Here is a 27,774-nt window from a genome sequence, read left to right on the forward strand (position 1 = left end):
GTTTCCTCATCCTGTAATTTCACCACCTGTAGTCTTTACCATGAGTTAATCCATTAGTAATAAAGAAGAATTATAACTGGGAGAAAAATGTCAAATCTAAAGATGAAAGAAGCAGCCCTTATCTATCTTGACAGAAGTCGAGGCCTCCAAAAGTTTATAGATGACTGCAAGTACTACAATGGTATGTTCAGCAAATGTGACTTGGTTAAAAACTTTGAAATATATGTCTTCATATAACTGTAGTGAATTTTACATTTGTATATTTTTATAGATTCAAAACAAAGTTATGCTGTCTATCGGTTCAATATTTTGGTAAATCCTTCTGATGTTGTTGAATTAGATGCTGAACTTGGAAATCACATTTTACACCATCCTTTAAAAGCTGCACAAGTTTTTCAATCAGTAAGTTAAAGAAAGAAACAATTTTATGCCATGTGGAAATTTTTTGTAAACTTGTTTATTTGAACCACAGGTCTGTTTTATTGCTATTAAGACTCTCTCGTTAATTGGACAGTTGCAGACTGAAACTCAAGTAAGTTTTCATTCAAGTAAGTTTCATTGTTCTTGCTTTGTTTTTGTATTTTTGTGCTGGTCCTGGGGCTTGAACTCAGGGCCTGGCCACTGTTCCGGAGCTTTCTTGCCCAAGGATAGGACACTACCACTTCCTGCTTTTTTGCTGGTTAATTGAGGATGAGAGTCTCATGGATTTTCCTGCCCAGGCTGGCTTCAGCACTGTGATCTCAGCCTCCTGAGTTACTAAGATTACAGGCATGAGCCACTGGCATCTGACAGTCTTAACTAACTTTAATAAAGAAAATGTAGCTGAATACTTTCACAACTACTTGTAAATGTTTTTATATTTGTACTTTTTATTTGCTAAAAAAATTACGTTTTCCCAAGTCCTATAGAGTTTTTTGTATTGGATTTTTGTTGCTAAATTGTGACAAAATGTTTGATATAAGTACCTTAAAGGGAGGAATTATTTAATTTGGGTTATGGTTCATGGATTCCAGTCCATCATGGTAGGGTGAGTTTGGTAGTGCAGAGCCTGTAACATACAGTCAGGAAGGAGAGGGGATAGGGAGAGAGAAAAGAATACTCCACTCCTGATGTTCTCTGCCTTTCCCCTGTCTATCTGGACCCTCAGCTTATAGATGAAACTAGTCACCTCTGGGGCAGGTCTTCCCTAATCTTCTCTTCAGACACATTCATGGATACACTAGAGTTGTCTAGATGGTTCTCATTCTAACCAAGTAGACAACCAAGATTGATTATCACAAGTACCTTACATATGCATCTTTATTTCCCATATTTTCACTTGAAAGATTAAACATTTTTGTAGTACAATGCTTCAAACATACCAACAAGTAAAGTGACACATATGGCACACCTCTGTATACTTGGCACTCAAATCTTATTCTATTATTTTACTCTTAATTACTTTAGTATCAACTTCTAAAACTTGTAGATATTTTTATTATATATTTACAGTGCATCATTACCCCCTTACAAAAGTAACAATAATTCCTTGGTTTCATCTAATATTGTCCACATTTAAATTTGACCAATTAGTTTCAGAAATACCTTTCAAAGGCTGGTATGAAAATTCATGCCTGCAATCCCAGATATTTGGGAGGTATAAATTTGGAAAATTGCATTGAGGACAGCCCTAGCAAAAAGTTAGCAAGATCTCTCTCAACAGATAAGCTGGACTGCGCATATTGGTGAGTATCTTTAACTCTAGCTATGGGATTATACCTACTGGAGGTATAGGCGGGAGGATTGTTATCCAAGACTGGCTCCAAACAAAAAGTGCAAGACTGTCTGAAAAATAAAGTGAAAAAAGGGCTGAGTATATGCGCCCCGAATGGTAGAGCACTTACCCAGCAAGAAGGAGGCCCTCAGTTTAAACCCTAATATCACTACCACACACACACACACACACACACACACACACACACACACACACACACACAAAGAAAACAAAAAAAATTTGTCTTTCAATTGGTTTGTTCAACTCAGTATAAAAGAAGAGCCACACTATAATTGATCTTTATATCTCCTTATGTGTCTTTCAATCCAGAATCATTCACTTTCCCTCTTTATACCATTGACTTTTTGAAGAGACTAGTTCATTGTCCTATAAAATGTTTACATAATCTAGAGTATTCTGATTGCTTCTTTGTGATACTACTTAAATTATTCTTCTTTTCCTCATAGATCCAAAATAAGGGTAGGCTCTAGAAACTTCAATTCCAATTCAACTCATCTTAGCAAGAATACATCAGAATTAGTGACGTTTACCCCACATTGCTTTCTGTAAGGGTGTATGTAATCTTGATTAGTGATGTTACAATGAAGCACTCCGTTCAGGTGATGTTGCTCTGACCCTCCATTACACGGCTACCCTCTGCTTTCGCCTCACTTTCCCCAGAGCCCAGCAATACATGAGGAGTTGCACAATTTACCAGCTGTTCTGATTCCTCTGTAAATGCTCTGGGCTGGACATTTAGCTCAGTGGTAGAGCTCTGCTGATCACTTGCAAAGACTTGGGTTCAAAATTAAGAAAATTAAGATATTAAATTATTGTATTTTAATTGAAAATATCATGTTGAACTCATTATTTTCCTTAAAAGACACAAAAATAAAAATAATTTTTCTCTCATTTTTTTTTTGGCCACTCCTGGGGCTTGGACTCAGGGTCTGAGCACTGTCCCTGGCTTCTTCTTGCTCAAGGCTAGCATTCTGCCACTTGAGCCACAGCGCCACTTCTGGCCATTTTCTGTATGTGTGGTGCTGGGGAATCAAACCCAGGGCCTCATGTATACGAGGCAAGCACTCTTGCCACTAGGCCATATCCCTAGCCCCTCTCATCATTTTGTTACTCTGAAATATCAGTTTGTCCAGGAAGTCGTATAGAATACCAGATAAATGTTTCATCTTCTTTTTATAAAGTCATTCCCCTCTCTCTCTCTCCCCCCCCTCCCCCCTGTCCTAGTGCTTTAACTTGGGGCCTGGGCTCTGTCCCTGAGCTTCTCTGTGCTCAAGCCTAGCGTTCTGCCACGTGAGCCACAGCGCCACTTTCAGCTTTTTCTGTTTATGTAGTACTGAGGAATTGAACTCAGGGTTTTGTGTATACTAGGCAAGCACCCAGAGCTCTTGAGAAGCCTCCTGCCCCGACCTCCTCCAAGTGTTGGGCTCACAGGTGTGAACCTTCATGGCTTTGTTTCTGGTATGTTTTAATGAAACTGTCATTCATTTTGATGCTTATATTACCATACTGTTAATCTTTGAGGACAGCGTATCCCTTCAGGTTCGCTCTAATGTCCTTTTGATACATACCATTTGTTTTTGATAGTCCTTAGTTTCTGGCTCAAGAAAATGCCCCAATTCCATCTGGTATATTTTTCATCCCAGAGCTATACCAGTAATTTCTCCCTGGGAGCCCTACTTTCTGTTAATGAGAAATGAGATTTAGAGGTAAAAATTGGGGCACTAGAAATATGGCCAGGTAATATGTGTTTGGAGGGGAAATAATTAGCTCATTGTGATACTTTGAATTAAAATGTTAGCTTATAAGATTTTTACTTGTTTAATTTTGAACTCTTTTATTTGGCTGGAGGGATGGCTCAGTCATAACTGGCAAGTGTGAGGCCCTGAGTTTGAACCTCAGTATGTCCCAAAACGACTTCTAGTCATTCACCTGATTTACTTTGCAGTGAATTTCTATATCATAATGAAAGTCCGACTGTATTTGCAATTGTTATTAATACCGTTTTTATGTTCCTATCAGATTAATATAGTGCTGAAATTAACACATTTACCTCCTCTGCCAAGTTATGATCTTGATCTTTGTGAGTTTCCACTTGATTATACATCGCAGAGATTTTATATGATGCAAGGAATTGTTATTGCAATGACAACTGTAACCAAGTATTCACAAGGCGCAAGATTTCTTTGTTCAGATGAAGCATGCCCTCTTTCAAAAGGTAAATATTAAAGTGTAAAATCAAAGCATCCAGCAATATATTGTTTAATTTCAAATTGTGTTTACAATTCCCTAGTCACTTCAAATAATGGAGTGGAAATTTGATTATAAGTTTACTTGCATAATTGAAATGAATTTTCCTTCCATCTAGCAGTTTAACAAGTACTTTTATTTTGTAAAATATGGCTTTTCATACATTGTTTCATACTGTTCCTTGTCTACTTAAGGGTACTCTATTAACTCTTCGGCTTAACCTGCTCAGTCCTTTTTTTCGGGTGGAAAGGGAAGGGTAGGTCCTAGGGCATGTCCCTGAGCTTTTGTGCTTAAGGCTAGGGCTCTACTAGTTGAGCCACAGCTCCACTCCTGGATTTTTGGATGTTAAATTGGAGATAAGAGTCTCACGGACTTTTGGACTTTCGTGTCCAGGCTGGCTTGACACTCAGATCCTCACATCTTAGCCTCCTGAGTAGCTAGGATTACACGTTAGCCCCCAGAGTGTGGCGTCATTTTCATTTATTGCCCTCCCTCGATAGCTTGGATGCCATGCTTCTCTTCTGTCTGAACACTCTGCAAATAATGCAACATATTGCAATTATCTGTTTTTCTCGTTGCTACATAAAAAACTTGAGTGTTAAAACATCCATATTACCAATGTCTTATTATAGTCCCTAACAAGAAGCAGTCATGGTCCCAGCACTTGGGAGTTAGGCAGGAGAGTTCGAGGTTAGGCTGGGCTACATAGGAAGAGCCGATCTCAAATAAATAAATAAATACATACATAAATACATAAATCAATACATAAATACATAATAGAGCCATATAATGAACATTCGTTGATCTTCTTGAATTATGCATGCTCTGAATTAGTGCTGAATTAGTGAAAATGGTCAACTCTGACAGCACTTTTCCTTTCAGGATTTCGGTACATAAGAGTGCATGTGCCTGGTGCTACAGAATCATCAACAGTAAGAAATGACTTTTTGTGTAATCACTGTTCATCTTCACTTCAAGAAGACAGAAAATTTAGAGTACTTGGTGGTAAAAATGCATTTCCATTTTGGAATGATGATTTTCAAAATAGTGTCTGTTATTTTAATATGAAGAGCAAAATGGCATCTATGTCCTAATAATTTATTTGTTTTGTTCTTTGTCTGCAGATAAGCAGATAGTTGAAATCATTACCACAAAAGTTCTTCATGCTTTTCAAGGATATATTAAAAACCAGCCATTTAGGTTTCAATCTCTTACAATTTTCCTAAGAGGTATGTAGACTGTGAAACAAATTGCTATAAAATGTGGGATTGACTTAGGCTTATTTGTTTGTTTGTTGCCAGTCCTGGGCCTTGAACTCAGGGCCTGAGCACTGTCCCTGGCTTCTTTTTGCTCAAGGCTAGCACTCTGCCACTCAAGCCACAGTGCCACCTCTGGCCGTTTTCTATATATGTGGTGCTGAGGAATCGAACGCAGGGATTCATGTATATGAGGTAAGCACTCTACCACTAGGCCACATTCCCAGTCCCCTTATTCAGGCTTATAAATAATAAATTATTACAAGTTGTCTTAGATTGCTAAATCCCAGAGTCATAGTCATTGTATGGGCAATGATCCCCCATTATCCTACATGCATTTATCTCATGTTAATATTGGAGGTTTTTTAATGTCTTTGTTATTTTCTTTGGGTTTGAACTCAGAGCCTCACTCTTGCTAGGCACGTACTCTACACTTTTTCTACCATGCCCCTTGTCCTTTTTGCTTTCAGTTATTTTTCAGTAGCGTCTCACGTTTTTGCTAGAGGCCAGCATCAGACCTTGATCTTCCTACTTAAGTCTCTTGCACAGCTGGGGATAGCAGAGTGAACCACCACACCCAGCTTGTTTGTTAAGATAGAGGCTCACTAGGTAATTTGTCCAGAGTTGTCTTCAATCAGGATCCACTCAGTCTCTGCCTCCTGAATAGCTAGGATTGATTACAGGCAAGCACCACCATGCCTAGCCAACATTAGGGTGTGTTTTTTTTTTTTCAATAAAAGCATGCTGTAAGTAAAGACTGGATTTTTTTGCTGCACGTAGTAAAATCTCAGAATTTTTAAAATTAACAGTCACATGTGACTAACTCTGGAGAATTCATGGATAAGATCAGTGAAGAGGATGTGGAGCTATATGTAGTTCAAGTGGTAGACACGGCCATGGCAAAGAAGCCAAGTAAGAGCTCAAGGCCTTGAGTTAAGTCCTACTACTGTGCTCTCAGGCCTACACACATGCGTGTGCACACATGCACACACACACATACCACACCCAAAATAGCCATGAATAAGACAGAGTCTGCCATGTAGAAGGAAATCACACATAATAACAATCACTCAGGGAACAAATGAATCTTTATCCAGAAGCCAGAACTGTGAAAATATGGGGCTCTTTTGCTTTTGGGAAAAGTTAGAGAAATTTAGAAAGAAAAGTCCTGGATGTAAATCATGGATAGGAGGAAGCACAAGAGTTAGGAAAGTTAGGACTGAATGAGACATTTAAGCTAGAAATCGTAACTTAATTGGTAAATAACAATGCCTGGGCTGGGAGTATGGCCTAGTGGCAAGAGTGCTTGCCTCCTACACATGAAGCTCTCAGTTCGATTCCCCAGCACCACATATATGGAAAACGGCCAGAAGTGGCGCTGTGGCTCAGGTAGCAGAGTGCTAGCCTTGAGCGGGCTGAAGCCAGGGACAGTGCTCAGGCCCTGAGTTCAAGGCCCAGGACTGGCCAAAAACAAAAAGGAGTGGGGGAGGAAGAGAAGGAGGAAGTCTCAAATATATTATTTAAAATTAAATGACTAGATGCAGATCTTTTACATTGACATTAAAAGATTTGTCTAGTCTTCCCAACCTATTTTCCTCTTGTTTAAGGACTAGGAACTATGAACTAATTTTCCTATGGACTAAGAACATGTCAACCAAGGTCTAAGATTTCAGGAAACAGTTAAACTATTCATGATAGTCTCTATTTTAAGTTTCTTCCTATAATTAATTTTGCATCCTTTATTTTTATTTTATTTTTGTTTGTGTTTGTTTCTATACTATCTCAATTATTGAGCATAGTTCTTCACTTCCATGTATACAGAATACACCAAAATACTTCTTGTAGTTGAAGGATGAGGGAGGGAAAGAGAAAGATTATCTACCATCCATCTATCTCTATGTACAGAGAGAAAAAAGAGAGTCACTGATGTGCACATAGAGAAGTTACTCTTTGCTTCTCCTTGAAAACCATTTTTTGTAACTTTAAGACCAACCAACTTTTGATTATAGAATGGAGACTCATGTTTTCGTTTATTTTTTTAAAATAAACTTTGAACTCATCCAAAATTTTGCCCATTCTACAGGTGTGAGAGAAGAACCTAGCCTCCTGTAACAGGGTAGACCTTGGGGCAAGTGGAACTACATATATGGATAGCAGTTGTCCACTTGATAGTTATTTAGCTTCATACAAGTCACTTGCCCTCAGGTTTTTCATGTATAGAGATAAGAGTAACTTTTACATTTTAACTAATAAATAACTATAAGTAGCTTACATATGTTATCAAGTAAATACTACCTTTCAATGTTACTTTGTTTCTAAATAATGCTGTTACTTATGAGATCGTTTTACAAGCATTTAATGTACATATATTGCATATTAAACTGGATGATCTCTTTCCTCTTGATTTATATTTTAGGAAAGTATCTAGTTTCTATATCACATGCTTCTTGAAGATCATTCCTATTGCATACACATATGAGTATTTATCAGTAATAGAATTGCCCCAGTTTGCTTTATGGGTACCATCATATGTAGATATTCTACTAAACAAAACGGAATATAGCATTAGGAATTCAACTACTGAGTTGTTACTGGTTCTAGATCTTTGGATCTTATGACCACGTAAAAGTTCCTTCTGTGTTTAATTTTAGATGAATTAGTAAACAAGATGAAAATGGGAAATGAATATAAAATCGTTGGAATTCCAGTCTGCGTCAAAACCTCACAAACTTCTGTTTGTATAGAAGCAAATAGCATCACTCTTTGTGATCCAAAAGGTAAAGAAAATCATGTCTTAACAAATATTTACATTTAATTCCATTTGTTCAACAAATACTTATTGTTTACTTTGTGGTGGACATTTTCCTAAGCAGTAGCAACAGATTCATAAATAGGAAAAAGTTCCTACTCTTAAATCATATAGTAGATGGTCAATAAAAACAAACTAATCAATAATATACTTGTGATACTAAGTGCTATGGAGGAAGAGAAGAAGAAACAGGAGGAAATGAGAGAAGAAAAAAGGGAGGGAGGGAAAAAGGGAAAGACAAAAATGTTTTAGGATACTAAGAATTAGAGATCAGCAGAAGAGCTTTTAAATACTAGCTTTTATAGCTAAGACAATTTGAAGTAATATGTGATCTGACAAAAAGCTCAATAAATGGGGCTGGGGATATGGCCTAGTGGAAAGAGCGCTTGCCTCTTATACAAGAGGCCCTGGGTTCGATTCCCCAGCACCACATATACAGAAAATGGCCAGAAGTGGCGCTGTGGCTCAAGTGGCAGGGTGCTAGCCTTGAGCAAAAAGAAGCCAGGGACAGTGCTCAGGCCCTGAGTCCAAGGCCCAGGACTGGCCAAAAAAAAAAAAAAAAAAAGCTCAATAAATAGCTCCTTCATTTTTATTGTTTTATTTATTTCTGTGTGTGTATGTGTGTGTGTGCACGCGTGCACGCGCGCACACTAGTCTTGGGGCTTGAACTCAAGGCCTGGATGCTGTCCTTGAGCTTTTTTGCTCAAGGCTAGTGCTCTGCCACGTTGAGCCACAGCTCTACTTTCAGCTTTTGGGTCGTTAATAGGAGAGCAGAGTCTCAAGAGCCAGGCACTGATGGCTCATGCCTGTAATCCTAGACTTCCCTGCCCAGGCTGGCTTTGAAGTGGGATCCTCAGCTCTCAGCCTCCTGAGTAGCTAGGATTACAGGCGTGAGTCACTGATGCCTGGCAGTAGCTGCTTCTTTATGTAAATTCTGAAATAAGATAGTAAGATAATGGCAGCTAGAGGCCAAAATATCACCTTTATTAGTAATTATTTCTTTAGAAACTCCAGCATAACTTAGAATTAGATAAACAAAAATGGAGACTATACTTGATTTTTTTTCCCTTGGTTTACAAATATCTAAACGTAGAAAAGCCTGGTTGAGTCTTGAATAGAGTAGGCTTTTTAGAATCTGTGCAACCATCTGCAGTAATAAAGGCCCATGTTGAATTTAAATGCATGTGGATTCTGCATATCTTGACTCATCTTGAAGAGAAGCATATTAAAAGAACAATAACATTGACAAAAGCAAGCTTGATCAACCATAATTTTAGTGATCATTTATACATATATTTGTGTATGCCAGTACTGACGTTAATAAGAGGGCCTTGATCTCTTATTCAGCCTTCTTGTTCATGGCTGGTGTTCTGCCACCTGAACTTCATCTCCAGTCTAGCTTTTTGCTGGTTGACTGGAGATTGAGTCTTGTACACTTTCTGCCAGGCTGGCTTTAACCTTTGATTCTCGGGTCTCTTCTTAGTAGCTAAAATTATACATGTAAACCACTGACACGTGACTGGTCATTTTTTAACTGTGAGCTATTTTAAGATTTTTTTTTGTAGAATGCAACTTAGATGTAGGCTGTAAAGTGAGCTTCCTTGCATTGAAGTCTAGAATTGGGCAGAGTTCAGAATAGGTGGCAAGAGTGGGACAGAAGTAGACATCCCAGGTCCTGGGCGTGGATAAGCACAGTAAATGTTTGCTCTGTGATGGCTGCTCAACAGGAAGAGTCTATATTGTTCATACATATCCGTTCCTCCAAAATGGACAAATTAATTAAAATCACAATTCTTTCTTAGTTGAAAAATGTGAGGAGACTATGTAGTGTTATAGTACAGTATATGTACTTTCAAAGTAGTAGAATGTACATTTTTCTTTAAATGAAGCATTCTAGTACTTCTCATTCTTCCCTGAAGAGTTTAATATTTCAAACATAAAAATATAGGAGCAAAAACAGCAGAAATACACGTGCCCCATGATCTGATTGTTCAGATAGGTTTTAAAAGAAGGATGAGTTACTTTCAGTTTACAGCTCATCTATGTGGGTATGTTTGGGGATTGATTGATTTTTTTTTATCTCATTCCCTGGGATAGAAATAACACAAGTATGTCCACCAATCATAATTTCATGTTATTATAAAAAGAATTCAGCTGGACACCAGTGGTTTATGCCTGTAATCCTAGTTACTTGGGAGGCTGAGATCTCAGGATTGCTTGAAGCCAGCTATGTCACAAAAGACTATGAAATTCTTTATCTCCAATTAACCCCCCAAAAGCTAGAAGTATATCTGTGGCTCAAGTAGTAGAGCCCTAGTGTTAAGAACAAAAGCTCAGGTCCAAGGCCAAGGCTTTGAGTTCAAGCCCAAGGCCTTGAGTTCAAGCCTAGAACTGACACACACACACACAAAATAAAAAATCAAATACAGCATTGTTATAAGCCTAAAAATGGATACTTTGAATAAATGGAACCAAATAACTGCAATGCTTTTTTTTTCTTATTTCTTTTAGTTCCTTCAGGAATTAGTGACAACTTCAGGTGTCTTCTCTCTTTGACTTCTAGCTCATGCTGGAAATTTACAGCAATACTTGCCAATATCTTTGCGTCACAGATTGTTCCTCCTGGTACTTACAATTTGCTTAAGCTCTGTTTGTTGATGAGTTTAGTACAGTCAAGTGACCGTAATAAGGAGCTTGAAGATTACTTGGATATTTTAATTATAACAAGTGATACTCTACTTGTAGACAGGTAAAGTATGTGTTATAAAAATTTCAAATTATAAATTGATTACAGAACTGCTTAAGTCTCTCCCATCAGTATTATTACAAACAGAAGATTTCAAATCCATCCAAATGATACAGTATTTATATCTTTTGTTTTGCCAGTCCTGGGGCTTGAACTCAGGGCCTGAGCACTGTCCCTGGCTTCTTTTTGCTCAAGGCTAGCACTCTGCCACTTGAGCCACAGCGCCACTTCTGGCCTTTTCTATATATGTGGTGCTGAGGAATCGAACCCCGGGCTTCATGTATACAAGGCAAGCACTCTACCATATTCCCATATTCCCAGCCCATTTATATCTATTTTTATCTGTGAAATTAAAAACTTTTAAGACATGAATTAAGAGCTGGAATATATGCTTCCAATATTTTGAGATTCTAACAACATTTCAACTTATTCCCTCACTCAGAGGCTTCAGTTTTCAGTATTCCTCCAGTTCAGTGCTCTGCTTTTATGTTTCCCTTCCTTTCTCCCTTCTTCTCTCTCCCTTCTTCCCTCCTTTTCTTTTTGTTTCTTTTGCTGGTACTAGGGCTAGAACTGAGGGCCTTGTGTTCTTGAGCACCTCCAGTCTGGCATTTTGTTGGTTAATTGGAAATATAGTCCCATAGACTTCTCTGCCTGGCCTGACTTTGAAGCACAATCCTCCAGGTCTCAGCCTCCTGCTTAGCTAGGGTTATAGGAGTAAGCCACAATCATCTGGCAGATACGTGTGATTTGGTTTTTTTCCATGGTACTTTGTTTGAACTCAGGGCTGTGTGATTACCAGGCAGGCACTCTACCACTGAGTCACATCTCCACAAACTTTTGTTTACATTTAAAAATAGTCTCCTCCCTACAAGCCAAGGGTGTTCTTTTAATTTTCCTAGATATTTCCTTCAATCATAATTATGCATTACATTTAAATAAGGTTGTAAAAAAAAATCTAAAATTACTGGGTTTTCAGTTAGGGTTTCCTAACCCCAGAATAAGTTATCTACTCAACATTTGGTGGCTCTTCACTAGCAAGAACCCTCTTTTTTAAGCCAAATTACTTAAAAATAATGAACTGGGGGGGGGGGTTGGGAATGTGGCTTAGTGGTAGAGTGCTTGCCTAAGCATACACAAAACCCTGAGTTTGATTCCTCAGCACCACATATATAGAAAAGGCCAGAAGTGGAGCTGTGGCTCAAGTGGTAGAGTGCTATCCTTGAGCAAAAAGTAGCCAGGGACAGTGCTCAGGTCCTGAGTCCAAGGCCAAGGACTGGCAGAAAAAAAAAATGAGCTGGGTGTGGTGGTGGATGTCTGTGATCCCTTGTAGATGGGAGGAAGATGTGGGAGAACTATGGTTGTAGGCCAGCCCAGACAAAACAGGAAGATTCTGGGGCTGGGGATATAGCCTAGTGGCAAGAGTGCCTGCCTCGGATACACGAGGCCCTAGGTTCGATTCCCCAGCACCACATATACAGAAAAAAACGGCCAGAAGCGGCGCTGTGGCTCACGTGGCAGAGTGCTAGCCTTGAGCGAGAAGCCAGGGACAGTGCTCAGGCCCTGAGTCCAAGGCCCAGGACTGGCCAAAAAAAAATAAAAATAAAAAACAAAAAACAGGAAGATTCTGTCTCAAAAACAAGCGTCATGGCGGAGGTAAGTGGAGGTACTGAGACCAGCACTAGCAAAATCACAAGACACTATCTGAAAACTAAAAAGGGTTTGGGGCTGGGAATATGGCCTAGTGGCAAGAATGCTTGTCTCCTATACATTAAACCCTAGGTTTGATTCCTCAGCATCACATATATACAAAATGGCCAGAAGTGGCGCTGTGGCTCAAGTGACAGAGTGCTAGCCTTGAGCAAAAGGAAGCCAGGGACAGTGCTTAGGCCCTGAGTTCAAGGCCCAGGTCTGGAAAAACAAAAACAAAAAAACTAAAAAGGGCTGGAGGTGTGGCCCGAGTTAGTAGAGCATTTGACTAGCAAGCTCAAGGTCCTGAATTCAAACCCAACACTGCCCAAATATATACACATGCATACATATTCACAGACATTCATATGAATGTCCTGTGTGCAATCCTGACGCAACACAAAGGTACAGAGCCTGGCACTAGTTCACACTAGCTGCCCTGGAGGCTGGGATCTTTGGTTCTCTGACAGCAAAGTTCATGAGACTCTTATCTTCCGTTAATAACCAAAAACAAAAAGTGGAGTTGTGGCTCAAATAGAGCACTAGTCTTGCGCAAAAAGTTCTGGGACAGTGTCCAACACACACACACACGCACACACACGCATGCACACACATACAAAGAGTAAGAATGAATTAAAATTTTAATCTTAACTTATTTGAGCAGATGTTGTTTTGCTAAAATTAAATTGAAACAAATATTTTGTTAAATGCTACAGATTATACCAATATAATCTTACACTAACAGAACTTCAAAGTATGTATTTCCTCACGAAATGACTAGCTCCATTTCTAAACTTTAACTCCATTTCTAAACTTTATTTTCTTATCTTAGTTATATAAAGGGGGAAGTTCACTGTGATATTTCCACTATATAGTAACTCAAAATCAGGTGATGCAAATTTAGTCATTTTCAAGACTTTTAAAAACTTTTATTTTTCATTTTTTATAAAGTTTAGAATCCATATATTAATACCAAGAGAAGAAAAAGAGTGCTTTTTGCTTTTAAGGAACTGAATTTGAGAAAAGAAGAGATTGAGGCAATTAGCAATGATGTCAGAAATCAAAAAGGTGTATCAAGAGGTTCCATGGGGGAGGGGGAGGGGAAGTGAGGGAGGAGATAACAAATTGTACAAGAAATGTACCCACTGCCTTACATATGAAACTGTAACCCCTCTGTACATCACTTTGACAATAAATACTAAAAAAAAAAAAGAGTTTCCATGGTACAGAAATAGCATGTATAGTCATCATGGGATATTTGCAAGCCTATGCAAAAATTGTGAATGTGTAAAAGAAAGCAGTCCACAATGGAAATGGCTCAGTTGTTTCTCAGAACTTTCTCTGACACCTATTCAGGAAAAGCATACACTCCCTTTGAGTATTCTCAAGATTATTTTAGTACTTATCATATACTATGTATTAGTTTTTTATATCTTTCTAGACTATGAGTTGTCCAAATGAATGACTATTCTTCTTTAAAAAAAATTTTTGGTGCCAGTCTTGGGACTTGAACTCAAGGCCTCGGCACTGTCCCTGAGCTTTTTTACTCAAGGCTAGTATTCTACCCCCTGAGCCACAGCTCTACTTCCAGCTTTTTGCTGGTTAATGGAGATAAGAGTCTCACAGACTTTCCTGCTTGCACTGGCTTCAGATCACAGTCCTCAGCCCTCAGCCTCTCTGAGTAGCTAGGATGACAGGTGTGAGCCGCAGCACTGAGCTCTCCTGTATGTGTCCCGAGTGCAGAACTCAATGCTAAATACTGCTAGATGTAATTTAATTATATAGCAATTAACACATTACAACTTCTGAAAATGAACTAATAAAATGAATACTTTTTCTCCCTAGACTTTTGAATTTTAGTATAAACCTTGTTCCCCGTGGTATACGGCATCCTGTTTCTACTGAAATTTTTCCTACTTTATCCAAAAATAAATATGGAACTGGAGCAGTTAGCATTCAAGCAGGTAGTGCTTTGCTAGCTAAAGGTGGTATCTGCTTTATAGGAGACATAGCCTCATACAAAAAAGATAAACTTGAACAACTTCAATCAGGTAAGCAATGTTTTTTCAAATTAAATTTCACATGTTTAACTTTGTAGTCTTTTTAATATCAAGTGCGTCTTCACTAAGTGAACTGTAGTAAAAAGTTATGTCAACATAAAATTTTGTTGTTAATTTGTAGACCACTAGGCCAAAATGAAAAAAAAAATAACAAGTAAAATGTCTTGTGACTTAGTTCTGGAGAACAGAAGTATCACAGTGTACATTCCAGGAAAGAGGCTCGGGGATGACTCTGATCAGCAAAAGGCTTTTCCCATTCAGTGCAGTTTCTGGTCTTTTGTTGATGTGGATTCCTCTTCCAGGAGAAATGCACAGAAACCCAGCGCTCTAATTGGTCAGTTGGTAAGGCATCTATTTTATTGCTAGACAGTTGTATAGGGAATCTGATCACAGGTTTTAATGATTTTATTTCTTCTTTTTTTTCCTTCTACCTTCTTTCTTTTTCTTTGCAGAACTGAGGTTTGAACTCAGGGCTTTGACTTGCTTGAAGTGCCCTACCACTTGCTACAACTAAAAAATAACCCAGTTACTGAAAAATTTTGTTTTGTTTTGTTTGTGGTACTAAGGTTCGAACCCAAGGCCTCATACATGCTAAGCAAGTGCTCTACCGTTGAGTAAAACCCTCACCTCTAAAATTTTAGTAATTCTTTTAGTCATGCAAATCAGGTGTCTGTTCAGAAGACTAGGGAGATGAAGTGTCTTTAATAAAAGTATGCTTTCCACAAGATACCAGGCTATTCAGATATTGGAAACAATATAAATAACAAATTATATATAGTGACTAATTTGTAGTTATTTAAATATTGTAATTAGTTATTTCCAAATTGTGAAAATTCTAGAACTTACTGTTTCACTTACCTTTTGGTTTGAAATAGGATTGCAGTTTGATCCCAGCTCACCTTGTCGAGGCCTTTGGATTGTTGATACACTGCGATGAGTCGTCACCTCACCACCCACTTCTTCCTTCTGTGCAACATGCTTTAAAGAAAGCCATGGATCCTGAAGGGCTACTTTACTCAGCTTCTAAACAATTCACAACGGAAGATTTTGAAAAGGTAAAGGTAGACCAAATGGCTATCCAGAAAGCCTATGTTAAAGTTTTCCAAATAAAATAGAAATCTCTTTGAATATTCTTTTATTCCAACTTTCCCACTTTAAGTGCACTAAAGACATTATATAGAAATTACTTAGGATCATAATTACATAAACAACTGTGTAAGGAGTTTGATATTAAAATGTTGGGTTTTTTTTGGTCTAATATTGCCATATCTTAAAGAAGCTCCATGAAAAAGACAACTGAAATAGAGTATTTCTGTAGAAAATTATGACAAGCTGTATAAATACACAATAATTTTCATTTTTAGATTATTCAAAAGGATTACTCTTCTATGAATGCCTCTAGAGTTCTCATTCTCAGGAATATTTAGTGTAATTTAATAACCCATTTTAATATTTTGATATTATGAAACTATGTGTGCCATGTTCAGAGAACCAAAAAACAGATGAGTTAGATTTAGTAATGATTATCATAGATGTTAAATTGGCACACAAGAATTTACAAATGAAGCCCTTTTATTCAGGAGTCTGTTCACAGTAAACTATCCAGGTAGAATAAATAAAAAGCAGGTGATATGGGGAAATTAAAGTCTATAGCTATTAGGTATTTTTTCTCTCATACCTTTTTTCCTTGTAAGAAAAAGTAAAAGTTTAAAAATACCTCAGAGGGGCTGGGGATATGGCCTAGTGGCAAGAGTGCTTGCCTCCTATACGTGAGGCCCTGGGTTCAATTCCCCAGCACCACATATACAGAAAACATCCAGAAGTGGTGCTGTGGCTCAAGTGGCAGAGTACTAGCCTTGAGCAAAAAGAAGCCAGGGACAGTGCTCAGGCCCTGAGTCCAAGCCCCAGGACTGGCCAAAAAAAAAAACAACAACAACAAAAAAACCTCAGAGATATTGTAGAAACTAATCTTTTATTAGTATAAGTTTTATTTTTGTGTTTAGTATATAAGAAAAAAGTTGTTAGCCTCTAAGTATTAGAGTACTGAAGAGAGACAAACTGATGTTCCAGAAGAAAAAAATTCCTTATGTTTTTCTTCAAAAGTCTATGTGTACCAGGTGCCAGTGGCTCACACTTAGATACTCAGGAAGCTGAGAGCTGAGCATTGTGGTTCAAAGTCAGCTCAAGCAGACACATCTTTGAGACTCCTATTTCCAATAAACCAGCAAAATCCTAAAAGTGGAGCTGTGGCTCAAATGGGCCACAGTGAGACCAGGAGTTCAAGCCCTAGTGCCAGCATAAAAAGGAACAAAAAACGATGTGTTTATTAATTAGATGGTCATTTACTGAATACTTTGCATATACAGTCCTATTTCTATTCTTTCATATTCTAACAGAAATGTACATTTGTTCTTTAAATAGTTTATCTTTTAATTGAGATTAAAAACAAGATGCATGAAACAAGGGTCAACTTACATGCTAAGTAGAGTGTGCTATCTATAAGTAATTGGGAAATTTAGAAACAAAGGTGTTGATGTAAAATGCAAAAGTTGAGATTACAAAAAGGAGATGGGACTTCAATTGCATCCTAAGAAAAAGTAAAATTTAGATGGCAGGATGTTCTACATAGTTGAAGCAAAGACAGAAATACAAATCAGTATGTATGGATAACTATGGGAAGATTGAAGCAGAATTGTATTGGAGTCTTAGGGCTTTAGAGATTTGTGATGAGCCTTGAAGCTCAAGCAGAACTAAGTTGATTTATAAAACTGTAGAGAATTGTTATAGACTTTACTAGGCAAGTGAAATGGTGGAAATAGTTTCTTTGAAAGATACTGCTTACCACCACACAGCTGAGTGTATGGAATTTGTTGTAGACTGGGGTGTGGAGGAGACCAAGTTTAGAATGTCAGTACTTGGAGTGCCCTTCTATCAATAGCTCAGCTGTAACACGAGCCCAAGATTGGCCTCTGCTGGATCTATAGAGTTTTCTAGATTTTGAAGCAAAATGGAATAACTTCCTAAAACCTGGCCACACTAATGCCTCAGTTGGTTGGTAATACTGTGGATGGTCCACAGGTCTGGACACCAGATGTGAGCATATATTCTTACCTGAAGTGTGATAGAGGACACATCTCCATTGGCCAAATGATGAACCATAGAGAGGGATGTTGGTAATATTAATAGTATTATTATCCAGTTTGGAAGGCTTAGAGAGAATTGTGGACTCTAAGGAAAATAAAGATAGAAGCTATTTGGTCTAGGACAAGGTCAACCTAGAATATATTTATATACGTTTAAGGTTAGTCCTGGCTGTGGTGGTGCATGCTGTAAAAACAGAACTTGGGAGGCAGAGTGCAGGTTCAGAGGATTTCAAGTTCAAGACCAGCTTAGGCTATAAAGCAAGTCTAAAGAGAGAGTAAAAATAAGATAATGTTTAAAGTACAAAAAAATGGAGTTGGAGTAGTCCAGCAGTTAGGCTCTTGCTAACATATGCAAAGCCCAGGTTCCATCCCCAGCACTATCAAAACTAGAATTATAATTAATATCAACTAGGATTGCAGGCAAGAGCCACCAGCACTCTGCTTTTACTCACTTTTTAAGTCAATAAAATAAGATACCAGTATACTTTGGACATTTTACTCAGTGTTTTTTATTGTTTTCTTTTCGTCTTTTTTTTTTTTTTTGGTCAGTTTGGGGGTTTTAACTGAGGCCTGAACACTATCCCTGAGCTTTTTCAAGGCTAGCATTCAACCACTTTGAGCCACAGTGCACTCCTGGTTTTCTGGTAGTTAATTGGAGATAAGCGTATCATGAACTTTCCAGCCCTGGCTAGCTTTGAGCCATGATCCTCAGGTCTCAGCCTCCTGGGTAACTAGGATTATAGGCAAGAGCCACCAGCCCTCTGTTTTTACTCACTTTTTAAATCAATAAAATAAGATACCAGTATACTTTGGACGTTTTATATAGATTCCACAATAAAACTTAAATTTCTTAATTTTTTCACATTTTTAATTTAGCTATTGGCTTTTGCAAAGAATTTGAATGTAGAATTCAGCTCAGAGGCAGAACGAATGATTCATGGATATTATCTATCAAGTCGCAGAATCAGAACAGACTCTATATATGGATCAAAACTGTCAGCATCTGCATTAAAATATTTGTAGGTATTCAAGATTTTAAGGCCAATATTTACTTCTATATGATGTGTTTAACTTTTCTATTTCCCTTGTTTCATTATTTCTTTGATTACAGGTAGGTTGTTTATAATTTATCTTGTCCCAAAAGAATTGAAGCTGGTTTCACAGTTGCTTTTGTTATACTTTACATCATTTACACCTCTAATAATTATTTTCACTAAATTAATTTTTATGGCATCCCTTGTATGTGATGTTCCTGAGAAAAAATACAGACTTCAAATGCAAATAATTGCTTTTTAAGCACAGCCATTTATATTCCACGCATTTTTTAGTTTGACTTAGAGAAACTTCTTTGAATGTGGTATTCCTTGCATACTACTTTAAATATGTTCAGTTTTAGGGTCTAAGTTAAAGCTCAGTAAAACTGTTGAAAAGCAAAAAAGAAAAAACAAGTCAGGGGAGGGAGGACTGGTTTACTTGGAGACAGGCAAACATCTCTGCCCCCAAAACCCACATCCCCAGCCTTGGGGGAGAGGGATGGAAGGAAGACTTTTCCTTCTTTCTTTTCTTTTCCTCTCCTTCCCTCCCCTCTCCTCCCTCCCTTCCCCTTTCTTCTCCTCCCTAAGGTGGTTTGTCTACTTTAGGCAAACTGTGTCTGGCTTCCTACAGAATGAAGGGAGCTAGTGAAGACTGTGGGAGCAGCCATCTTGTTCTGGGATGAGGGACTCGGTTACTACAAAAACAGGATGGCTACAAGGATCTTATATTAATAGCAACTCAGTGGAGGGGACCCAGGAAGTGGCATATCCAATCACTTACATATAAATCTTCAAATGCAAAAGATAAAATAAGGTAGAAAAGAGAAGGTAGAAACCAACCCTTCAATGAATGTTGATAAACAGAATTTTATGTTTTCTATTACCTAAGTAATATTTCAAATGTTCAACAGTTTTACTGCTTTAAAATTTCCAAAGTCATGCTCTTTCATGTTTATAGTAAAAATATTTTGTATTTAAACATATATGCATTAATTTATATATGACTATGTTGATCCAAATTTAATGGGGTTATTTTAATATAACTATATTTTCACATATATTAATAAGTAGTGAGGGGTTGAGATAGATTTGATGAAATAGCACAGTAAATAAAATACTACCAGAAATGTTAAAAAAATTTAATTTTTGTCCCTTTCTCTAAACAGGCTCCTCATAAAGCCATTATGCTTCCCTGGAAAAGTATAGCTAAAGATTGCATTCTCCTCTCTTTGTGTGAAAAACTCTATACATACTCTGTTTGGGGCTACATTTTTAGGAGTTTAAATGAGAATATGATTGATTTTTTTAAATTTATTTTTTGTTGTTGGTCATGGGGCTTGAGCTCTAGGTCTGATTGCTGTCCTTGAGCTCTTCAGATCAAGGTAATGCGCTACCACTTTGAGCTACAGTGTCACTTCCAGTTTTCTGATGCTTATTTGGAGATAAAAGTCTCTTGGACTTTCCTGCTCAGGCTGTTTTTTGTTTTATTAAATTAAATTTTATTGACAAGGTGATGTACAGAGGAGATAGTTACATAATAAGGTAGTGAGTACATTTCTTGTCATATTTGTTACCCCCTCCCTCATTTTTCTTTTCCTTCCCTAGTTCAGGTAAGCATATACACAATATCCAGTGTACCAAAATCATATACAGTAACCACATGGGGTATGCCAAAGGAAATTCACCTGGTGCATTAAACGCAACAACAATAAAGTCCTCCTGTGTCCTTCTCTTGGAGTTGATTTTGTTTATCCTCATCTTATATAATCATATGTACATAGCTGTTGAGCTATTGTGATCCTGATAGGACTATCCCAGACCTTTTTGTTTAGTAGTTGTTTGGTTTTAGATACAAAATGTAAAGCCACTGACCTGAACAAGTGGAAATACCACTTGAAAAGTTTGTTATTTTGCAGACATGATCTCTACTGTTCTCCCCTCCCCCAACAGTCATATATCAAGGAGATCATGCCCCTTTGTTCTGTGTTCTAGGCTTGTCTCGCTCAACATTATTTGTTCAAGATCTGACCATTTCCCTAAGAATACCATTATTTTATCATTTCTAATCGCTCTGTAGTATTCCATGTATATAGGTACCACATTCTTTGGATCCATTCATCTGTGGAGGGGCATCTGCATTGTTTCCATATTTTGGCTATTGTGAATTGTGCAGCGATAAACATGGATGTGCGGATGTCTTTATGGTATCCTGGGACCTGTTGTTCAGGATAGGTGCCTAGGAGTGGTATGGCTGAGTCATAGGGTAGGTCTATGCTGAGCTTTTTGAGGAACCCCCATACTGTTCTCCAAAGTTGTACTAATTTGCACTCCCACCAACAGTGGAGAAGGGTTCCTCTTTCCCCGCACTCCATCATTTGTTGTTGCCCGAGTTCACAGTATTATAGGCCATTCTAACTAGAGTGAGGTGGTATTCAGGGTTGTTTTTACTTACATTTCCTTTATTGCCAGGGATGTTGAACATTTCCTCATGTTTCTTTGCCGTTTTTATTTCATCTCCTGTGAAGTCTCTCCTTAGCTCCTTTTCCAATTTTAATTGGTTTACTGGGTTTGGAGGGGGTTAGTTTTTTTAGTTCTCTGTAGATGACGGATATTAGGCCTTTGTCTATTGCTGTGCTGGTGAAGATCCTTTCCCATATGGTTGGCTGTCTTTGTAGTTCAGTGGCTATGTCTTTAGCTGTGCAGAAACTTTTTATTTCATTTTTGTTATTTTTGTTGCCAGTCCTGGGGCATGGACTCAGGGCCTGAGCAATGGCCCTGGCTTCTTTTTGCTCAAGGCTAGCACTCTATCTCTTGAGCCACAGCACCACTTCTGGCTTTTTTCTATATATGCGGTGCTGAGGAATTGAACCCAGGGCTTCATGTATACAAGGCGAGCACTTCACCACTAGACCATATTCCCAGCCTGACGTTTTATTTTGTAGTACTCCCATTTGTGAGTCTCTCCCCTATCTGCTGTGCCCCTGGGACTCTGTTCAGAAGTTCCTACCTGTGCCTGTAAGTTCTAGTGTCTTTCCTACTCGGTCCTTCAGTGGTTTCAGGGTTTCGGGTCTGATGTTGAGGTCCTTAATTCATTTTGAGTTGATCTTGGTGTATGGTGTCAGGCTGGTTTTGAACCATGATTCTCAGATCTCAGCCTCCTGAGTAGCTAGGATTAAATGCATGAGCCACTGGCCCCTGGCTGGATATAATTTAATATATAAAGAACCAGCATGGATGACTTTCACAGACCTGAATTATGATTTTGTGTGGACGTGCACGTGCCTGTAGTAGGGCTTGAACTTGGGGGCTGGACTCTGTTCCTTAGCATTTTCACTCAAGGCTGGCACTCTACCTCTTGAGCCGTACCTCCGCATCTGGCTTTTTGCTTGCTAATTGGAAAGAGTCTCAAGGAAATTTCTGCCCCGTTTGACATTGAATCTTGATTCTCAGATCCCATTCTCCTGACTAGCAAGGATTACAGGTATGAGCCACCAGTGCCTGGCTTGAATCATGATTTTTTTTTGTTTTTGGCCATTCCTGGGCCTTGGACTCAGGGCCTGAGCACTGTCCCTGGCTTCTTCTTGCTCAAGGCTAGCACTCTGCCACTTGAGCCACAGCGCCACTTCTGGCCTTTTCTATATATGTGGTGCTGGGGAATGGAACCCAGGGCTTCATGTATTGGAGGCAAGCACTCTTGCCACTAGGCCATATTCCCAGCCCCTTGAATCATGATCTTAATCTAGCAAGAATAAAGTCAATAGGATTAATGTAAAAAAATCCATTTGGCTCTAAACTCCCTAGTTTATGTATGAATGTGTAAGAAAAGGATGATGTAGTTTAATTCCCAAAGATGTGAAACGAAGTTGAGATTTGATTCTGTTTATATTTGAGTAAACAATGTAATTTGGCTGTTATAACACAGGGATTTGGGTTGCAGTAGCAAAATATGTATCAAGAGCAAGGAAATACTATTTATTCCTCATTTCTTCTGTGGTCTCAAATCAAACCTTACTGAGCTGAGAAGAAAGATTAAACTAATCTGGATACAAGAGGAATAGCTTAGATGTATGTAACACTGTAAGTTACAAACTTTCAAATGCCTTTAGCATCCCCATTTTATAACTGAGTTTAAAAATATCAAATTTTATAAACTACAGTTAATTTAAATTCTAGAGGCTCAGTTTTCTGCATCTCAAAAACAATATTCAAGTATATCACAGTTGCTTCAAAAAAACTTAAGAGATACTTCAGTAATTAATTCAAACATTTTTTATTTAAAGTGATAAGGGGTGATACTGTCCAAAAAAAAAAGAAATGTACTCATTACTTGACCTATGAAACGGTAACTCTCTATACAACACCTTAATAATAATAAAATATTTAAAAGCCACAAAAATGAAAAGGTAAGAAGAAATAAAGGAATAGATTGTCTGGGCCTCAGTGATTCACAACTATAATCCTAGCTACTAAGGAGGCTGAATTCAAGCATGGACACGTCTAGTTGAAGTTTAAACCCCCCAAAAATTTGTAAATATGAAATCCTTCAACTCCCACCCACTTCTTTGGCTTTTTTCTTCTTCCTGAGAAATTAGACTAGTAGCTGCCTGCTCTCACTCACTCTTGCTGTCTTCCTCACTCCAGACAGGCTGGAATCTCTGAGGATATCATATTCATTATGTCTGTGTTTCAACTGTGAGAGCAAGGCTGAAACCAGCCAGGCTTAATTCAGTGGGCTGCACAGCTTCTGTGGGTACAGGGAGACCAGGTGAGGAAGGAAAGCAGGGGTATGCCTCTAGGCTCTGGGTCAGGATTATTGCTGCAGGGGGGTGGGGACACCAAGCTCTGCACCCAGTTCCTAGATCTCAGCTCCTGGGAGGAAAGGGTCTTGATTGCCCTGGAAGGGACCTATTTGCATTTCTGGTTCCACTGTTGCTTCTAGGACTCTTACTTCTTTAGCTAGGACTCAGAATCTAGGGATGCCAACTGTATTATTTCTGAAAAAGACTAAATTTAACAGATGTAACCAACAACATGTATGCTTTGTCCCTATGACTTCAAAAGGATGGTTTCCCAGGCAGTGAATGGTGAATGAAGCTATGCTTGTATGTGGGCAAGTGTATGGGGTGGGATGTCACTGATACAGTTTGAAGTAAACCAGTTAGACTTAAAAAAAAAAAGTTGGACTGGAGATGTGGCTCAAGTGGTGGAGTGCCAGCCAGCTATGAGCAGAAAAGGCTAAGCCATGAATTCTAGCCCTAGAACAAAACGGAGGAGAGGGAGAGAGTGGGGGGGGGGAGAGAGAGAGAGAGAGAGAGAGATTGCTTTGTAAAGCAGTGAATGCTAGGAGGGGTTCAAAAGAGTTTGGACAGTTAAGTAGGCCATGACTAGAAGAGGAGAAAATTCACTTATCTGATAGGAATTTGAACTTTTAACTCTAAGGTCCCTTTACAAGAACTAGGACTTTGGACAAAGAACTGGTGAAAACAAAAAGAGTGAGTCTATAAGAGATATTTAGTTAGGCCCATTTTCCCAATCCTGTATTTATTTGAACAGAACTTGGGGGATGAGGGTGTGGAATGCTAAATAAAAGCCAGGGTAAAAACCATTCTTATAAGTTTGTACAGTATACTTGCCTGCGCTAGAACAACCTAAGTTGGTGGGAGAGAAATACTGTTTCAAAAGAGGAAGAACATGATGATCTTTAATGTGTGCCTAATGTTCACTTACGTCTTAATTTGTTCCTGCCAAAATATGTTATTTTCCTAATTTTATTGACATCAATTCTTTTAGAGTTTCCTTATCTGAAGCCCATGCTCGACTAAGCTTAAGGAATAAAGTGCTCAAAGAAGATGTACTAATTGCAGCCTTATTATTTGAAACATCTCTCACATTGAAATATGGTAATGTATTAAATTACTACTGATCTCTACAAATAATCTTAGTTGAACTTAAATATCCTTTAAATTGCTAACTTATTTTAAATAATCTCAGGTAAGATTTGCTTGAATTTGAACATTTACTAATTGTTTATAGGTAATATCATCCAATATTAAGCTCCTTACTATGCACAATTTTTTGTTTTGTTTTTTGGCCAGTGCTGGGGCTTGGACTCAGGGCCTGAGCACTGTCCCTGGCTTCTTCTTGCTCAAGGCTAGCACTCTGCAACTTGAGCCACAGCGCCCCTTCTGTGTATATGTGGTGCTGGGGAATCGAACCCAGGGCCTCATGTATACGAGGCAAGCACTCTTGCCACTAGGCCATATCCCCAGCCCCCACAATTGTTTTTATACTTAAACTTTCGTGTTGTTTAAAATATCATGAGGAAAAAAGAACTTAAGATAGGAAATTATTTATGTTCATTAAAAAATAACATTCATAGCGCCAGGCATGGTGGGTTGTATATTCCTATAATCCAGTACCTGGGAGACTAAGGCAGGAGAATCTCAAGGTTCAGTCATCCTGGGCTACACAGTAAGACCCTATATATCAAAGTAAATAAATAGGGAAGAAAAAGGAAATTACCTTTATTTACCAATGTCAAATAATTGTTAGGAAGATAAATATTTTTATTTTTATTTGCTTTATATTTTTAAATTCTTATGTTTAAGACAAATTTTATTCTATATTTAAGACTTATTTAATCAAATCTAAGATATTATTTTAAAAATACAGTGCCCAGGCCCTGAGTCCAAGCCTCAGGACTGGCAACAAAAGCAAAACGAATAAACAAGGGTGAGAAGAGTTCTGGATCAATCCAGAGGGACTGATCTCTGTAAGAAAGTGTCATTTCCTAATTTTAAGGTAGAAAAAATGGATATAGAATGAGGTAGGTTTGCAACTTGTTCTTATATTCACTAAGATCATTTTGGGTTTAAAAAGACTAGATTGGTAAAGTACTTAAGTATTACAGAGCTTAACTTTTAAACTTTATTACTATGGTTGGAAGTGATTTATGATTATTAGAGTGTTTGCCACTTACACTGTATTTTTTTCTTCATTTAGGGGCCACTGTATTCTGTGTTGCTCCAAATGCATTATTCCCATTTGAACTGTATAATGAAGAGTATTTAGAGCAAAGGGATCTCTATCTCACTCAGTGCCAGCAACAGCTCCAGCAGTTCATTGCTACATGGGGACTGGGGACAGCTATTTTCTCTAGTGATGAATAAGCAATAAGATTCTTTTTCATTCCTGTTTAAACAGTAGATATTGCTTTTAAGTCTATTGGAGAGTGAGCATGAATGTTTCAGATGACACACAGTAGCATCTGAATGTATATAATGTACAAAATTAGGGATAAGCATTAATTCACTTTTAAAACCAGTAGCAGAGATTTAAAATGTTGAGCAATCGAATTAAAATGATTAAATTATCCAGGAAATTTCTATTAAAAAAAAATCTCAGGGAGAAGAAGAGGAAAGAAAAGGAAAAGCCTGAAAGTGAACTATTTAACTTGTGGGGTAAGTGTATTGGGAGGCAAAAACTGGGAGCAATTGAGGGAAGAGATGGTAAAAAGACATGTACTCTTTACCTGACTTATATAACTGTAATTACACTGTACTTCACCTTTACAATAACAATAAAAAATTCTAAAAACAAAACAAAATCTCAGCTGGATGTGGTGGTTCATTCCTGTGAGTCTTGCTTCTACAAAGACTGAGATTAAGATTGCAATTCCAGGTCATCTAGGGCAAAAAATCAGAGCAAGCCAAACAATGGTAGCCCATGCCTGCAGTGCTAGCTACTAAGGAGGCAGGAAAGACCATGAGACTCTTATCTCCACCTAACCACCCAGGAGCTGGAAGTGGAGTTGTGGCTCAAGTGGTGGTAGTGTTTAGCCTCGAGCAGAAAAGCTCCGGAACAGGGCTCATGCCAAGTTCAAGCCCCAGGACTAGCATATGCTTGCACACATACACACAGCAAAAAGGGGACTGTAGCTTAGCTCTGGCGCTAGAGCACCTACCTAGCAAGCTTGAAATCAAGTTGAAATTTGATAATCAGTGAAAATGAAAAATCCTAGTTATCGCAAGACGGCAATCAAACTACCTACATGCTTTTTCTTGCCAAAGTGATAAGTAAATTATTGTATTTATAGTCTGAAGCTTAAGATTTTTTAATATAACTGGCTTATGTAAATCGTTTTTTAAGTCCTAGATGGAGTCAGAGAAAGCCTTGAAATTGCCCATGTTGTCTGACTCCAAAAACCTAACTTGCAACCAGTTTTCATTGTTATAGATGGGATGTGGCTGTAGCCCAGGCTTCATCTGCTGGTCTTAACCCGGCTTCCTGCTTCCAAACCTCATCCTAACTAGCTAGACTACATTACTGTTACCAGAAACCCGGCTTCTAGTCTTTTACAAACCAGCACTAGTAAAACTATACCAAGAAAGGCTTATTCTGAAACTGGCTCTGTACAACCTGTAGAATGCTGTTCTAACATGTACGGATCAAAAGTCAATTGTGCTAATTAAACTGAAATGCTTTGTGTGCCCATCCTTTCCCTTTTCAGTTTCCTGGAGTGACTGGTAAAGCCGCGCTGGTTCTCACACCTTCGTTCCTTGCTATTCAGGAGGCTGAGGACCAGTGTTCAAAGGCAGCCCAGGCAGGAAAAGTCCTTGTGACTCCATCCCCAGGACCTAGGGGGTGGGATGGGATGGAACAGACACTGAACTGCTGGCCTTCATTTCACAGTCGTGGCAGTGCTGGGGGGAGCCAGGCTTTCTAACAGGCAAACCCCAAGCTTTAGGATGGTGCCTCGGATGTAAAGCCCCCAGACCCAAAAGCACGCAAAGCATGGAGATCTGGAGCAAAAAAAGAGGCTAAATTGAAGCCACCACAGGGCGGAACTCCTAGGATCACTACTCTCCCCAGTGTGGAAACGCCACCCCGGTGGCCCCGCCCCGCCCCGCCCCGCCCCGCCCAGACAGGACCCGCCAGGCGCGGTTTCCCACGGTTGAACAACAGCACGTTCACCTTCGCCATGCACGCCCCTCAGGCCCGGGCGGGAGTGCTTACCCAG

At 38.6% G+C, this 27,774-nt stretch overlaps 2 protein-coding genes across 2 annotated transcripts in view; both read left to right on the top strand.

Moving 5' to 3' along the window:
- Sgk3 (serum/glucocorticoid regulated kinase family member 3) overlaps nt 1–116 on the top strand; it is a 55,088-nt gene extending 54,972 nt beyond the window's left edge. The window contains exon 16 of the mRNA XM_048359184.1: nt 1–116. Within this exon, the coding sequence (XP_048215141.1) occupies nt 1–57 (57 nt within the window). The 3' untranslated portion in view covers nt 58–116.
- Mcmdc2 (minichromosome maintenance domain containing 2) lies at nt 42–25,924 on the top strand. The gene is made up of 14 exons (XM_048359182.1): nt 42–181; nt 272–402; nt 473–532; nt 3,794–3,989; nt 4,904–5,026; nt 5,146–5,250; nt 7,929–8,054; nt 10,598–10,835; nt 14,364–14,569; nt 14,754–14,920; nt 15,454–15,633; nt 18,598–18,740; nt 24,546–24,655; nt 25,758–25,924. Exons 1-14 carry the CDS (start codon nt 88–90, stop codon nt 25,922–25,924), a joined length of 2,046 nt encoding a protein of 681 aa, XP_048215139.1. The 5' UTR covers nt 42–87.
- Nucleotides 25,925–27,774: the final 1,850 nt, after the last annotated feature.

The sequence above is a fragment of the Perognathus longimembris genome, chromosome 12 (assembly GCF_023159225.1).
Source record: "Perognathus longimembris pacificus isolate PPM17 chromosome 12, ASM2315922v1, whole genome shotgun sequence".
Classification (NCBI taxonomy): domain Eukaryota; kingdom Metazoa; phylum Chordata; class Mammalia; order Rodentia; family Heteromyidae; genus Perognathus; species Perognathus longimembris.